Below are 12,760 nucleotides of genomic sequence, written 5' to 3' on the forward strand. Positions count from 1 at the left end.
CGTTGACAGAAAATGGGCATTTCTGTCTATATAAAAATATTTGAAAGTTGTTAGTTTGGCGGTTCGGTCAAATAACCTGGCAAACGCCGAGCCGGTCGAATGCCAATTCGGCACTTCGGCGCGGTTCCTTCATTCACGAATGCCACCATTCACAGTTGCCATGGGAACTTCAAACTCAGTTCCAAAAACTTCACAATTGTTTACACTTCAATGAAAGCTGTGACAATTTTATCTCACTGTTTTATCTAATTGGCTATGCGAATACTTCAAACAACCGAACATGTCCATTCTACTTATTTCAACTCTGTTGTTTATCCAAGTTTATCATGGATATTGCGCGTATCCCGAGATTGATGACAACGGATATATTCTTTACTGTCCGTGCATGGGTAAGAAATTCTTGAGTGACTTTAATTTACTATGAATGAACTGTTTTCATATTTTCAAACTCATTTTCGAAAGATCTTTATTCGCTGTATTATTATGGCAGAAAATCTGCCAAAGGATATGCGTATATAATTTTGTTTTTGATTGTCAACAAGTCGCAGGTTACTTTGGTCTAACCCCTGTTCTGTGAGATCTAGCCCCCCGACAAACATTTAATTTATGTATGTACCAACCCATTTGAAAATTTTCAGGAAGATTTGGTAATCAGGCAGATAATTTTCTCGGTGCGCTAGGATTTTCCATAGCCTTAAATCGAACTTTAGTCGTACCGCCATGGGTTGAGTATCGAACAGGAGCTACAAGGTCGGTGAGTTGAATAACAAACCATGAAGTAGGAAACAAACCAATAATTTTAGAATTGGCAACAGTTAATTGAAATAAGTTCTCTTCTGAAATGAATTGATTGTTAGACCCAGGTACCGTTTGACACCTACTTCAATGTATCACAACTGGAAACTTGCCATAGGGTGATTGTCATGGAAAGATTTATGAACTCACTTGCCCCTATAGTATGGCCTCCATCAAAAAGGATTTGTGAGCTATTTTCAATCCTCAGATCTTTTTCCTAAATACTTGGCAATTTCAGGATGAATTCTATTCTGTTTCAAGCATTCTGCTATTCCATTCGAGGCATCACAGGGTCATGTAATGCAAAAGAAGGGAATCCATTTGGTCCATTTTGGGATACATTTAATGTTGAGTTTGTGAGCTCAGAATTTTACGGGCCTTTACATTATGATGTTCATCACAGTGACATGGTGTATCAATGGGCAAAAAAATACCCACCAGCCTCATGGCCAGTATTGGCATTTACGGGAGCTCCAGCTAGTTTTCCTGTACAAATGGAAAATAAAAAACTGCAAAAATGTATTACTTGGAATGATGAAATAGCCAGCCAAGCTAAATTATTTGTGAAACAACATCTGCCTAGAGGAGCTTACATAGGAATTCATTTACGGAATGGAATAGATTGGGTACATCGTCGTCTAATAGCACCACTACGAAAAATAAATTTTGTATTCTAAGCTCTGGTTGATAATTATTTTCATTGATCTTATTTTTTAATTATTAGGCTAGAGCCTGCGAATTTATTTCGAGTTCTCCAAATCTGTTTGCTGCACCACAATGTTTGGGATACAGAAATGAAAGAGGCAAAGCAACACCAGCTATGTGTCTGCCACCGCTAGAACTGATAGTTCGTCACCTGAAACGTATAATTCGCACAAAGAACGATGTCAAATCTATATATGTTGCCTCTGATAATAATCATATGATACCAGAGCTTAGTAAGGCTTTGAAGAGAATGGAAGTGAGTTACATTTTATGTAACTCGTGTTTGTAAAGAATCAAGTTGACATTCTTTACAATATTCAACAATTTTTCTTATAAATGCAGATTGGTGTGTACAAGCAAGATGAACCAGCGTCTTCTCACTTGGACTTAGCAATTTTAGGAAATTCGAACTACTTTATAGGCAACTGCATTTCATCCTTTTCTGCGTTTGTTGCTCGAGAAAGAGAAGTTCGCGGGCTTCCTACTTTCTTTTGGGGTTTTCCTCCTGAGAGAAATCCATCCTCACTTTCGCGTGAAGAATTGTGAAATGTAAGGTATTTACAAATCTTGTAATGATTTCATCTACGTAAGATTTTATTTATTAAAAGTTCAACAATATGTACAAAATTTGTGAAATATGTGGAAGTATGTTTCATATCACATAACAGTTACATAAAATTCGTTATTTCAAATAGGTTCGAACATTAACACCCGGATGCGAGGTCGTTCATTACGCAAAAGGATTCTTTTAGCGCTTCCGCGAATTCCTTTGTACGGGTTTCTTTACATGCATTGAAAGAAGAACAAGCTACTCTAATGTCTTTCGGCCGTGGATTGTAGCAGCAACCATATCCGTCTGGTGTTACTGGACCGTAACACATGAACGAAGCGGTTTTGTATGGGACCTGGAGAGAAGATGGCACAAAAATAAACAAAAATTACAGTGGTATTGACATACTTAATTATTTCAACATGCTACTCATTTTTTAAGCAACAATATGGTGACCGCAAACCACAATACGTACCTGACTAGACGTCAAATTAAAATGCGTACTTCTCGTGTATCCAACATCAGTAAAAATATCTGGGATGCTCGAACCTTTCTTGGCAGCTATGGTCTTTAATCCGAATAAATGGCGGTCTATACCTTGACCAGTGGCAGCCTATCGAATCATTCAAAGAACATTTGACTTTATCTTGCAAAGAAATGTTTAGAAATTGATCTCTATTCCTCATAGTTTCTATGAACACACACCTCTCCAGCTAATTTTTTGTGGGCATTGATAGCTTTCAACATAGCTTCCTTTTTCTTCTCTTTTGAATCATCCGAGAGCATAGTTTGAGCAAATTCTACCGATTCAATAGAGGTAGATCTTATACATTCAGTTCTAGTGTTACGAAACCTGCGGAGACCTGCTGACTCGTAGTGGGCGGGAGGTTTTCCATGAAGTTTGTAATATGCCAATTGCATAGCCATTTGTATAAAACTGTCAGGGCTCATTTTATTTTTTTTTATTTCATCCGTTCCAAAGTTTTCGAATGTAAAACACTCCATGTCAATGTCTCTTGAAAGTCTGTAAATCAAGACATGCAATAAGGGCAAAAACACAACCAAAAGAAAACGTGTGTTCGGTAAAATTATGAAACCTACTCCTCCACCACACGCTTTGCTGCGGTAATAGAATCCTCTATTCCACTAGGTAGTTTAAATTCGAGATGTTTTGCTTTTGGAAACTGAGTAGTCGCACTCAGATCGTAGTTATCGTCATTTTTATTAGCTCTGAAACATGAGGAATATCAGCGTATAACTACTGAATAAGAGATTTCATAAATTTCTATCAACATTTTATCTCACATATGTTTTAATACATGGTCGTGCAGAACTGCAATTGGAACACCTTCGCATGGACTGTGTTCATAGGTCATGCCAATGAACCCATCGTATGATACTATGTATTGAACTGCTTTATCGTGCCATCTATTTCCAGCATTAGCGTCGCAACTGCCGCCTGTCATACTCTGGACAGCCCTAATTGACTCGTAATTTTTATCACCCTGTATATTATCTGGTATTGCTTTGTCTAAGCAAAGTACAAACATCGCGTTCTCAATATCTGCCAATATTTTACCATTGTCAGCACAATCTGTGAAACCAAGATTTGATAAGCAGCTGGCTATCATTTGTGATTCCGAAACAAACTCCTTACCTTTTAACTTTTTGTAATCTTTTGCCCAGTCGTCTCTATGATTTCCTGTCAAAATTCCAATTGGTATTCCTGGAGTTGCTGAACGGCTAGTAATATCCTTTAAAGCTGCTGCTAGTTGAGTGGATGATAAAGGGGTTCGGTCTTTACAAGAATCATCAAAAACATTCAATTTGAAAAACTGTAAAGAATTTCACTGGGTCAAATTATGGATTAAGGTTCTAACTTATTATCTATGTATAACTCACATGATTATTGTGTATGACAATTATATGGTCTGAGTGATCGGTGTGCAAGAGGCAGTCTAATGGAATATTTGGACGTCTATGAGTACCAAGTATCATAGCATATGGCTGCATGTCCAGTGCATCTTTGCCAGCCATTTCTTGTTTTATTTTTCCACTGAAATGAGGTGGCAGAGTTAATTAACGATGTTATTGAGAATGTTTTCAAAAATAACATGTGACCAGACCTTTTTATCATAGAATCATATTCGCATACAGCTTCTATAAGATTTGCTCCAAATTTGAAAAAATCTTCGGGGCATGATAACTTTTGCAATGGGCCGACAGTTCCTGGACTTGAATGAACAATCACTGGGATTCTGTATCCTAGGTACGCTGCATTTAGAAACCATTCGTTCATCTAGAGTTTCCAATTCAATAAAATTCTGTATTATACTCAGATCTATAATTAAAATTTGATTAAGTTTTGCTAAATATCAAGGTTTTTTACCCAGCTATCTGTACATTCGTAACGCTCTAATAGCTTGTGATGCAGCTCAAGACCCACACCCGATTCAAACGCTCGTACTTTTTTTTCAGTCTCTGAATATTCTTTAGTACTTAACAACGGCTTCAGAGACCTGGAATTTCAAGTACAAAACTTAAAATTTTTTTTATCCCTCAAATCAATGTTATGCAACTACAATTACTATATGAATGACTAACTTCAGATATCTTTCAACAGTTTTTTTTAAATCCGGGACAGGATGCTTTGGAGGAATTTCCTTGTTCAATTTTATAGATGTGATGTTTACAGCTTGCATCGATACTGGACAGACCTTTACTCTGGTTCCACTGCCCTGAAATTTGGAGTGCAAGCCCAATCGTAAATAAATCGCAATAATACTTTTGGTGAGCGAATTTTTTTTTATACTTGCCAGTATTCTGTTCAATGATGGGATCGTCATTAGAGATCTCTGCATGGCTGGTTGATTTTTAATTATTCCGCGACAATTGTTAATGGTCCCAATTGTGAGGCTGTGATTATAATTTGAAGGCAATGAAATTTTACTATTCAGAACAGAAATTAGGGGTTCCATGGAAAATCAGACACAGACTGTCACCACAGGGGATACTTTTACTTTTCTAAAGTTTCGGATCCTTATCACTCCAAAAAAATATTAACAAAATGATTTTTGATACCATTACCGCTATCTTTTCGTCAGGGTACAAAGATCATTAAAAAAGGCACTGGAATGGATTATCCAATCAAACATTAAATAGGTCATTACGTCCTTTTATGTTGGTTAGAATTTATTGCACAACTTAAAATATTCCTAATTGGGATACATGTATAAAAAATGTGTTACGAAATTATTATTCACACGGAAAGTTTGTTGAACAATATCCAGACCATTAACTTTTGCGACACGTCGCGTTATTATCATTACAAGACATTGTATATTAATTCACAGAAACATAATAGTCTTATCTAGATTTGCATCCTTACTTTAAACGCTTGTCAAATCAGGGCGCTACTAATTTGACTCCACCTACTCCACCGTTGACTTCACTGCATTCTCGTCTTATCGAGTTCTCGACTATCGACTTTGCAGTACTGCTGCGTCGCGCAACTTTTTGAATAGTTCAGTTGTAGTCGAACTCCGAGCCGCTCACGTTCACCAGTCGGTCACGCGTTCACCGCTTCGTGCTCCTCTATAAAACGCTATAGAAAATTAAGGTAATCACACTTACTTCATAACTACCTTCGATATCATCTAAACTACCGGAGTAAATCAAATTGTTTCAATTTTTATTATTTTACCAAGTCAGCCATAATTCTTGCGTTATCATTCAAATTTCTTTGTTGCAACTCTGCTTACCATAACGTATCAATGTGTCTCAATGGCAACAGAATTATATCTTGATACTTGAAATCCTTACACTAAACATTTACTATTAATTACACATCGGTGACCCATATGTGAAATTTATTTCAAATTGAAATTTACATAAATAATTGTGGGATGAAATTATGATTGAAGGCATGATAAAAATTCATGGCGGGAAACAGGCTGAATATATTACAGACTCTCGTTGCTAGTTCATTCATTTCTTGATCAGAGGCAGGCAGGAGCATCTAATACATCTGCGTAATCTACTTTGAATTCTAGTAAAAAATCGCGTGAAGATTTTGTCAATTCTTGTGGAGTGGTTGATCGCTTTCGCCGTAACTTTCAAATTTTCTCCATCTATTATTTGCAATTTGATACCATCTTTTGAATCCGTAATTATCATGGGTTTGTTTGTCGTTGTTTTTTTGACAACGTCTATAATTTCAACGGTTTTTAATTTTGGGTTTGTTATTTTCAACAGCCTTTTGCAGCTTGCGTTTTTATGAGGGTGTCTGGTAACATAAAATTGATTGACAGAGCTCAGTGAAGTCTGGCCTAACAATAATTCTGAATTACGATTGTTACGAATGTTCCAATAATTAGGAATCGGTCGAGAAATGCTTTCGATCGTTGTGTCTGATACTGTATTAGTTATGTAATCTATCTCTGACCTATCCCAGGATGATAGAGGAATCAAACATTCGTCTTTCGTAATACAGCTAGAAGACGTGACTTCGCGATAGTCTTTCGCATTTTTCTTTATTTTGACCAAGGTCACCAGATTCACCATTGACATCGACTCAGGTAAGTGAGAACCGTCTCCTAAAATCCCTTCCAAAGCACGAGACGCTATTCGTTGTATTTTTGATCTTCTTTGAACCCTGATCACGGTGATATCTGAATCGCTGGGAAAAGATGACATGTCAAGATCTCTCGATCTCGATGGGTAATTTTTGTATTCGTCTGATAAGTACAGATCGCTGTCACTTCTACATTTTAAAATAGATCCCAGGAAATATTTATTCTTTGAAACATTGTCGTCTTCGAAAGTTTCATTGCAAACCCACGTAATTTTTGATCTAGGAAAGTTATTTGAATCAAAGAGATTGGAGTTTGTGTTGATCTTCTTCGATGATCGGAGGTTCGGCTGTACAAAGTAATCCTTATTATTTTCGTTATTGTGTTCTGGTTTGTAAGAAAAGCTCGCTTTGGTTCGCTGCATTTTGTCTATCAGCGTAATTAGCACGATGATTTATCGAGTATGGTATCAGACTTATGATGATCATTCATTGAGACTGGAAATTCATAGCTAATTATTATAGGCCTTGGTTAATTATACACTTCTCTCTTGAAGTTACATGTAATTGACTATTTTTCATTTGCTCATAAAATACAAATAGAAAAAAGTCATTCGTAGTTTTTCACTAACTTCATTTTTTTCGGCCACATTCAAAAATTTCACTATATTCATATTCTTTTCTCTTTAGGCTTGTTGCTTTCAACTTTTAGTCAAAAAAGAACTTTTTTAATACTTATATTCGGGTATAGGAATCGTAAAGTAATAACCGTTTGGATAAATTTAAGATCAAATAATTACCGCTGCAGTTGGACGAGCGGAATGTGGACTGTCGCATAACCTTATGTTTTTTGATGACAACTCGGAACACTCGATTCTACGTATCCATCTGTCACTTTCAAATGGAACCTACAAAACCACTGACTCAGAGGTATTAGAACTTTGAGTTTGAGGGATGAATGTGTACATACCACGATATTCGTGTAATTTATTTTTTAATCGGATATATAATCACTAGTGTGATAAAATGTGGGCCGTTTTCGAGCATGGAAGTATTATATGACCTCGAAAGAAAATAATAACATTCTCAATACTACGTAATGGAAAACGAAGACGATGTTTTACCTCTGCTGCAATCCTCACCTGAAACGTCAACATCGGTCAATCACCCAGATGTCAAGCTGCAGGTTAAGGGAACTCTGAGTATAAGAAAAAAAAATTGCAACTGGGAGAGCAATGAGACTACGGAGAATAGAGAACATTGTGATTCAAAGAATCACTCACCTACTTTGGACGCTAACAAAGTTTGGAGTGATATTAATTCTGTACCCAGGATACCTCATATTGAGAATTTAGATTCATCAGGTAAATCAAACGGTGTAAAACCTATTACTTTTACTCATAACTCATCCAAGGATGATGATTCACTTGACGATGATGTAGACTCACTCATTGGGAGAGAACGGATGAAGATCAAAGTTATTCAAGGATGCATATCAAAGCCTGAACTCACCTTTGGTGAATTAAAGTTACTTGGATGCAGCAGTGAAGGATTTGTAAACGGTAATTACCTAAAGTTTTCATTCAATATGTCAGGTGATTATAGTCAAGGAGGAATCAAATCAGAACTAACCTTATCGGTGACTGGTACCTTGTCAATGGCATCAATGTATCTATGATATTATCAAAGATTGCAAAAAGATTTGGTTCTTGCTTGGTAATAATGACTCTGTTCAACTCAAATTTTGTTAATAAAAGAGGTCTTCAGATGACATGCGAAGGATTTTGTGGCCAAGACTTCTGGGATTGAAAAATGAGGACCTCACACCTGTTGACAGGCTAGAAAATGTACATGAACAAATACCAAATGACGTTTATCAACAAATTTTAAAGGATGTTGTAAGAAGTGCCAGTCATTTTCCACCTGGGTCAACGGAAGAGGAAATAGCTGCATTTGAAAATGAAATGACACAAATGATATGCTGGGTTTTACATCGGCATAAAAAATTGAAGTGAGCATTTTAGCAAAAAGTATTACAATATGAGCGATTTGAACTTTTTTTTAACCATTGGTTAATTATTCATCTCTTTGATCTATTTCTAGTTATTATCAAGGCTATAATGACGTGGCTGCAACTGTTCTGATGGTAATGGGCTTACAGAATGGCTTGTACGTATTGGAACAAATCTCATTGAAGTTTTTGGAAAGGTTTATGGAAACTACAATGGAAAAAGTTCATCAAGAATTATTTTTTATATTCGCTTTACTGGAACGTGTTCATCCAACGTTGTTACAACATTTAGAAAAGTAAGTAACAATATCTGTATGAGATACGATAATGTATGTCCTATTCGAATTCATGAATTGATTTGATTTCAGTGTAGAGTTATTCCCGCATTTCGCCCTTCCCGAATACACAACTTGGTACGCGCACAAGTACTCTGAGCATAGAAAATTACTACATAGACTTTTCGATTATTTTCTTGGAAGCCCAACGCTCATGCCGTTGTACCTAAGCACTGTAGTCGTAGCTCATAGAGCTACTGAAATTTTTAACACCACACCTGACATGGGACATACTCACAAAGTACTTTGTACGGTAAGCTGTAAGACAGAGTTGACACAATAATTCGCATCGAATATTATTAACGATAATTTATTGTCAGCTTCCCGAGGATCTACCATTTGAAACTTTGCTTGTCGATGCCAAAAATCTGTACCGTAAATATCCACCGGAATCCATAGAAACCGACGTTAGAGATTACGACAATAAGAGGCGCCAAAAAGAACAGCAATGGAAGAAAACCGCTGAGAAAAATCGTCAGGAACGAGAAAGACGAAAAAGGCTTCAAGTTGCGGTTCCACATCCACGCTTGCCTTATCGTGTTGGGAGTTATAGAACTATAGCCGTTGTAACTGTATTAGCAATAGGTATTTATGCCTTTCTAAAAAGCTCAACAGGACTTAACTGATAACTGCTGTGTTCGGCAAACTTTGAGCAGTGCTATTCGTTCATAATATGATACTACTTTCAAAATCAAGTACCTAATGTATGGAGTTTGAGTTTGAGCTACAAGCACTCACTGCAATCCCGGAGGTAAGATTTTTGTAGTAAAATAATAATGAGGGATTATCAGCCGTCTTAGCAGAATTTTTCAATTAAGGAATTCAAAAACCAAGATTCGTCTGTACTAAGAAAGGGAAAATGCGAATGAACCTGATTCAAGAATATTCCTCACCTCTATTGGCACGGCTATATTACTCTCTTTCAGTCTTTGCACTGCTTAGCGCAAGTACAATAGATACTATAATGTGAACTTGAATGGAGATTTTTTGTTAAAGCATTCCTGCACTGCCTTACACCGTGTGATCTGTGGGAATTACAATTTACGTACCAATAAATTTCAATACAGTGTGCGCCGTCTATAGTCAGGTCAGGAGTTACGTTGAGACTCAAAAGATTTGAAAAAAATAGCCAATCACTTCTGAATGTGATATGTCATGAAACAGTCATTCAAGATAGAATGTGCAAGAAAAGTTTTAGGACATTATTATGAAGATATGATGAAGGAAATGAGAAAAACCTAACCAAACAGAAATTCAATGAAACAAAAAATTATTTGCTACAAAGAAACCTAACATTAGTTTTGCAAGTATTTGTAACTACTGGATATCTCTAAAAACTTTCCAAGTTAGTATTTGGAACCGCCGGATTTTGAAATTGTATTACCTTATACATTATGAAAATTGATACACAGTACGTTTATCACAAGCCTAGGCATTTATTTGAGTGAAAACGATAAATTAAAAAATATATACATACAATTAATATATATGTACGGTAGTGCAATATCGAAGTCATGAATAAAATAATAATTTTTTAAATAATCGTAATCAGATTTTATGAAATATTGCGATTAATTTCTGGCTTTAGATTACCGTTATCATCAATCACATAATGAGACAATCCTATTTCTGCGTTTCAGAGGATAGTTGTTTCAGGAAACGTCAAAATTCGTTGTGGACTGGAGTGGCTATGTTGATATGGTTGATATTGATCATTTGATAGCAGACGAGTTCGTGCGAAAATATGGCGTCCGGTGCTCGGATTGTGATGTACGAGTAAGGATAAAGAAGAGCATATATGCAACCCACTGGCACTCTTCGATAAGTGAGAAAGGAATAACGAAAACAAAAGTGGGCTGGTTAGTAAACGCCAATTACTCATTTTAAGGTAGTCATTAGAGATTTTAAACGTTCTGATAAAAGCACGCGTCGTTGTATCTTACAGGAAATTCACTCGCCGATTGATTTGGGAAACGAAACGGAACGAGGAACGAGACTATGGCGGCCAATTTAAACGAGGATGCCTATAGAAAGGAACAGCTTGAATTCATATCGAATATTCATGGAACAACAGCCAGAGAAATTATACTTGTGATATTGCCAAGTGTTTGCAGTTTGTTGCTGAGGATAACAACTTTTGTTCTGATTGGAAAGCACCTCAATGGAATCACACGATTCATAACAGAATTCATCGTTGTATTACTTCCAACAATATTATGTTTTACTGTTTACTCAGACTCGAAAATATCCGTTTGTATGGCTCTACTTGTGGCCTCTTTTATTAATGTGTTGGTTGTGATATTTACGAGTAACTCTGCTCGAAGTGGCAGATATTTATCAACTCATTCAGCAAGGCGTCCATTCCTAACAAACTTTAGATCACTTACTGGCGTACTGACTGCAATTTGTATATTAGCTGTTGACTTTAAAGTATTTCCCAGACGTTATGCTAAGACTGAAGTCTACGGATTCAGTTTAATGGATACTGGAGTTGGATTTTTTATCATGTCCAATGCTCTTGTCTCTCCAGAAGCAAAGGATTCTAGTCAGAACGTAGAGTTAGGGTTTGTAAAGGCCATTGCTAAAAATTTTGTTGACTGCGTAAGAAGCTGCATTACTCTTCTGGTACTGGGTTCAGTTAGGTACTTTTCTATCGAATATTTAAACTATCAAAGACACGTCAGCGAATATGGTGTTCATTGGAACTTTTTCGTAACACTTGCAGCTGTTAAGATTCTCACAAGTATTGTAACTACTGTGCTAAGCTCAAGATATTCTCTGATTGTCGGAATTTTCATAATTACTGTGTACGAGTTTGTATTAAGTCAGAATAATGTGAGACAATGGCTTTTTTCTCACTCCAGGGAGGGCTTTGTTAATGCTAATAAAGAGGGGCTCGTTTCAACACTAGGATACGTCGGTCTTTATTTCATAGGCGTTGCTATCGGAAGATTGATACATTCCACTTATCAGAGGGCAAGTAAAAATCAAACCGATAAATTTAAAGTAGACTCTTACTTTCGTATTAAAATCTTTGGATACATAATAGATGCTCGTTATACCGAGTCGATGATACTTTGCATAAAGTTGTCGCTAATCGCAGCTCAAGCCTGCGCAGCTATGCTATTTCTTAACTCATACTCTCGAGTTTCTAGAAAATTAGCTAATGCTGGATATTGCGTTTGGATGGTAACTTTATCTACGACAATGTTGACACTTTTAGTACTGATTGATGTCATAACAGATATCTTGAAACAGTTATCTGTAAAAGAAGACATTGGGAAAAAGACTTCAAAAGTTAAACAAGAATCATATCAGTTATCGAGTATCCCAGAAATTTTGGAAGCTGTTAATTATAACGGCCTACCTTTTTTTCTTGTCTGCAATCTTATCACTGGTGGCATAAATTTAACAATTAAAACTTTGTACGTTCCGGATAATGAAGCTCTTCAAATTATAACGGCATATGTGCTGGTCAGTACTGCTTTGTTTGCGATTTTGTATAAGTACAAAATCAAAATTAAGTTTTAATTATGAAATGATTTATGTACTTCCTGCCCTTTACTGATCTTCGATGCCTTACTAACATAGTTTTTTCTAAAATTCAAATAGTTTTTATTCCTCTACGATAAATTATGTACTGTAATACGGTCAATCGTACCATCTAAAATAATTTTTATAGTGAAGAGGTGAGAGACTGTAAGATATAGTCATTAACTTATATATTTTCAATTTCAACATCCAACTTTGAGATAAATTTATACTTATATATCTATGTACAACGTTTGCATATA

At 36.1% G+C, this 12,760-nt stretch overlaps 4 protein-coding genes across 8 annotated transcripts; 3 read left to right on the forward strand and 1 right to left on the reverse strand.

Moving 5' to 3' along the window:
* Positions 1-74: 74 nt before the first annotated feature.
* LOC105692212 (GDP-fucose protein O-fucosyltransferase 1) lies at positions 75-2,449 on the forward strand. Of its 2 annotated transcripts, none has more exons than XM_012411269.3 (7): positions 75-389; positions 639-754; positions 858-981; positions 1,057-1,421; positions 1,520-1,756; positions 1,843-2,054; positions 2,196-2,449. In XM_012411269.3, exons 1-6 carry the CDS (start codon positions 281-283, stop codon positions 2,044-2,046), a joined length of 1,155 nt encoding a protein of 384 aa, XP_012266692.2. In that variant the 5' UTR covers positions 75-280; the 3' UTR covers positions 2,047-2,054; positions 2,196-2,449. The 2 variants fall into 2 exon arrangements, with proteins under 2 accessions (XP_012266692.2, XP_012266691.2); XM_012411268.3 differs by having other exon boundaries at positions 77-389; positions 1,843-2,049.
* On the reverse strand, positions 2,077-5,572 carry LOC105692207 (carnitine O-acetyltransferase-like). 2 transcript variants are annotated; one of them, XM_012411263.3, is made up of 12 exons: positions 5,439-5,572; positions 4,867-4,966; positions 4,655-4,788; positions 4,440-4,569; positions 4,177-4,349; positions 3,953-4,106; positions 3,708-3,885; positions 3,356-3,644; positions 3,152-3,280; positions 2,756-3,074; positions 2,526-2,663; positions 2,077-2,405 (listed from the first exon to the last, which is right to left on the reverse strand). In XM_012411263.3, exons 2-12 carry the CDS (start codon positions 4,909-4,911, stop codon positions 2,205-2,207), a joined length of 1,890 nt encoding a protein of 629 aa, XP_012266686.1. In that variant the 5' UTR covers positions 4,912-4,966; positions 5,439-5,572; the 3' UTR covers positions 2,077-2,204. The 2 variants fall into 2 exon arrangements, with proteins under 2 accessions (XP_012266686.1, XP_012266684.1); XM_012411261.3 differs by lacking the exon at positions 5,439-5,572 and having other exon boundaries at positions 4,867-5,425.
* Positions 5,573-7,399: 1,827 nt separating this feature from the next.
* LOC105692210 (TBC1 domain family member 20) lies at positions 7,400-10,519 on the forward strand. Of its 3 annotated transcripts, none has more exons than XM_048652285.1 (6): positions 7,400-7,984; positions 8,063-8,182; positions 8,388-8,631; positions 8,724-8,927; positions 9,000-9,219; positions 9,287-10,519. In XM_048652285.1, the coding sequence occupies exons 1-6, from the start codon at positions 7,720-7,722 to the stop codon at positions 9,590-9,592; spliced, it is 1,359 nt and encodes a 452-aa protein (XP_048508242.1). In that variant the 5' UTR covers positions 7,400-7,719; the 3' UTR covers positions 9,593-10,519. The 3 variants fall into 3 exon arrangements, with proteins under 3 accessions (XP_048508242.1, XP_048508241.1, XP_048508240.1); XM_048652284.1 differs by having other exon boundaries at positions 7,400-7,550; positions 7,638-8,182; XM_048652283.1 differs by having other exon boundaries at positions 7,400-8,182.
* Positions 10,520-10,667: 148 nt separating this feature from the next.
* On the forward strand, positions 10,668-12,707 carry LOC105692209 (uncharacterized protein At4g17910). Its single transcript, XM_012411266.3, has 2 exons — positions 10,668-10,825; positions 10,912-12,707. Exon 2 carries the CDS (start codon positions 10,965-10,967, stop codon positions 12,495-12,497), a length of 1,533 nt encoding a protein of 510 aa, XP_012266689.2. The 5' UTR covers positions 10,668-10,825; positions 10,912-10,964; the 3' UTR covers positions 12,498-12,707.
* The last annotated feature ends 53 nt before the right edge of the window (positions 12,708-12,760 follow it).

This window comes from Athalia rosae, chromosome 3 (assembly GCF_917208135.1).
Source record: "Athalia rosae chromosome 3, iyAthRosa1.1, whole genome shotgun sequence".
Classification (NCBI taxonomy): domain Eukaryota; kingdom Metazoa; phylum Arthropoda; class Insecta; order Hymenoptera; family Athaliidae; genus Athalia; species Athalia rosae.

Excerpts from the sequence above, each read along its gene's own strand:
- LOC105692212 (XM_012411269.3), top strand. The coding sequence starts at position 281 with ATGTCCATTCTACTTATTTCAACTCTGTTGTTTATCCAAGTTTATCAT. Across the intron at positions 982-1,056 it reads GCCTCCATCAAAAAGGATTT|CATTCTGCTATTCCATTCGA; the intron begins GTGAGCTATTTT and ends TTCTGTTTCAAG. Across the intron at positions 1,422-1,519 it reads TACGGAATGGAATAGATTGG|GCTAGAGCCTGCGAATTTAT; the intron begins GTACATCGTCGT and ends TTTAATTATTAG.
- LOC105692207 (XM_012411261.3), bottom strand. The coding sequence starts at position 5,028 with ATGGAACCCCTAATTTCTGTTCTGAATAGTAAAATTTCATTGCCTTCA. Across the intron at positions 4,350-4,439 it reads ACGAATGTACAGATAGCTGG|ATGAACGAATGGTTTCTAAA; the intron begins GTAAAAAACCTT and ends TGGAAACTCTAG. Across the intron at positions 2,406-2,525 it reads TTAATTTGACGTCTAGTCAG|GTCCCATACAAAACCGCTTC; the intron begins GTACGTATTGTG and ends TCTTCTCTCCAG.
- LOC105692210 (XM_048652283.1), top strand. The coding sequence starts at position 7,720 with ATGGAAAACGAAGACGATGTTTTACCTCTGCTGCAATCCTCACCTGAA. Across the intron at positions 8,183-8,387 it reads CAGTGAAGGATTTGTAAACG|ATGACATGCGAAGGATTTTG; the intron begins GTAATTACCTAA and ends AGAGGTCTTCAG. Across the intron at positions 9,220-9,286 it reads CTCACAAAGTACTTTGTACG|CTTCCCGAGGATCTACCATT; the intron begins GTAAGCTGTAAG and ends ATTTATTGTCAG.
- LOC105692209 (XM_012411266.3), top strand. The coding sequence starts at position 10,965 with ATGGCGGCCAATTTAAACGAGGATGCCTATAGAAAGGAACAGCTTGAA.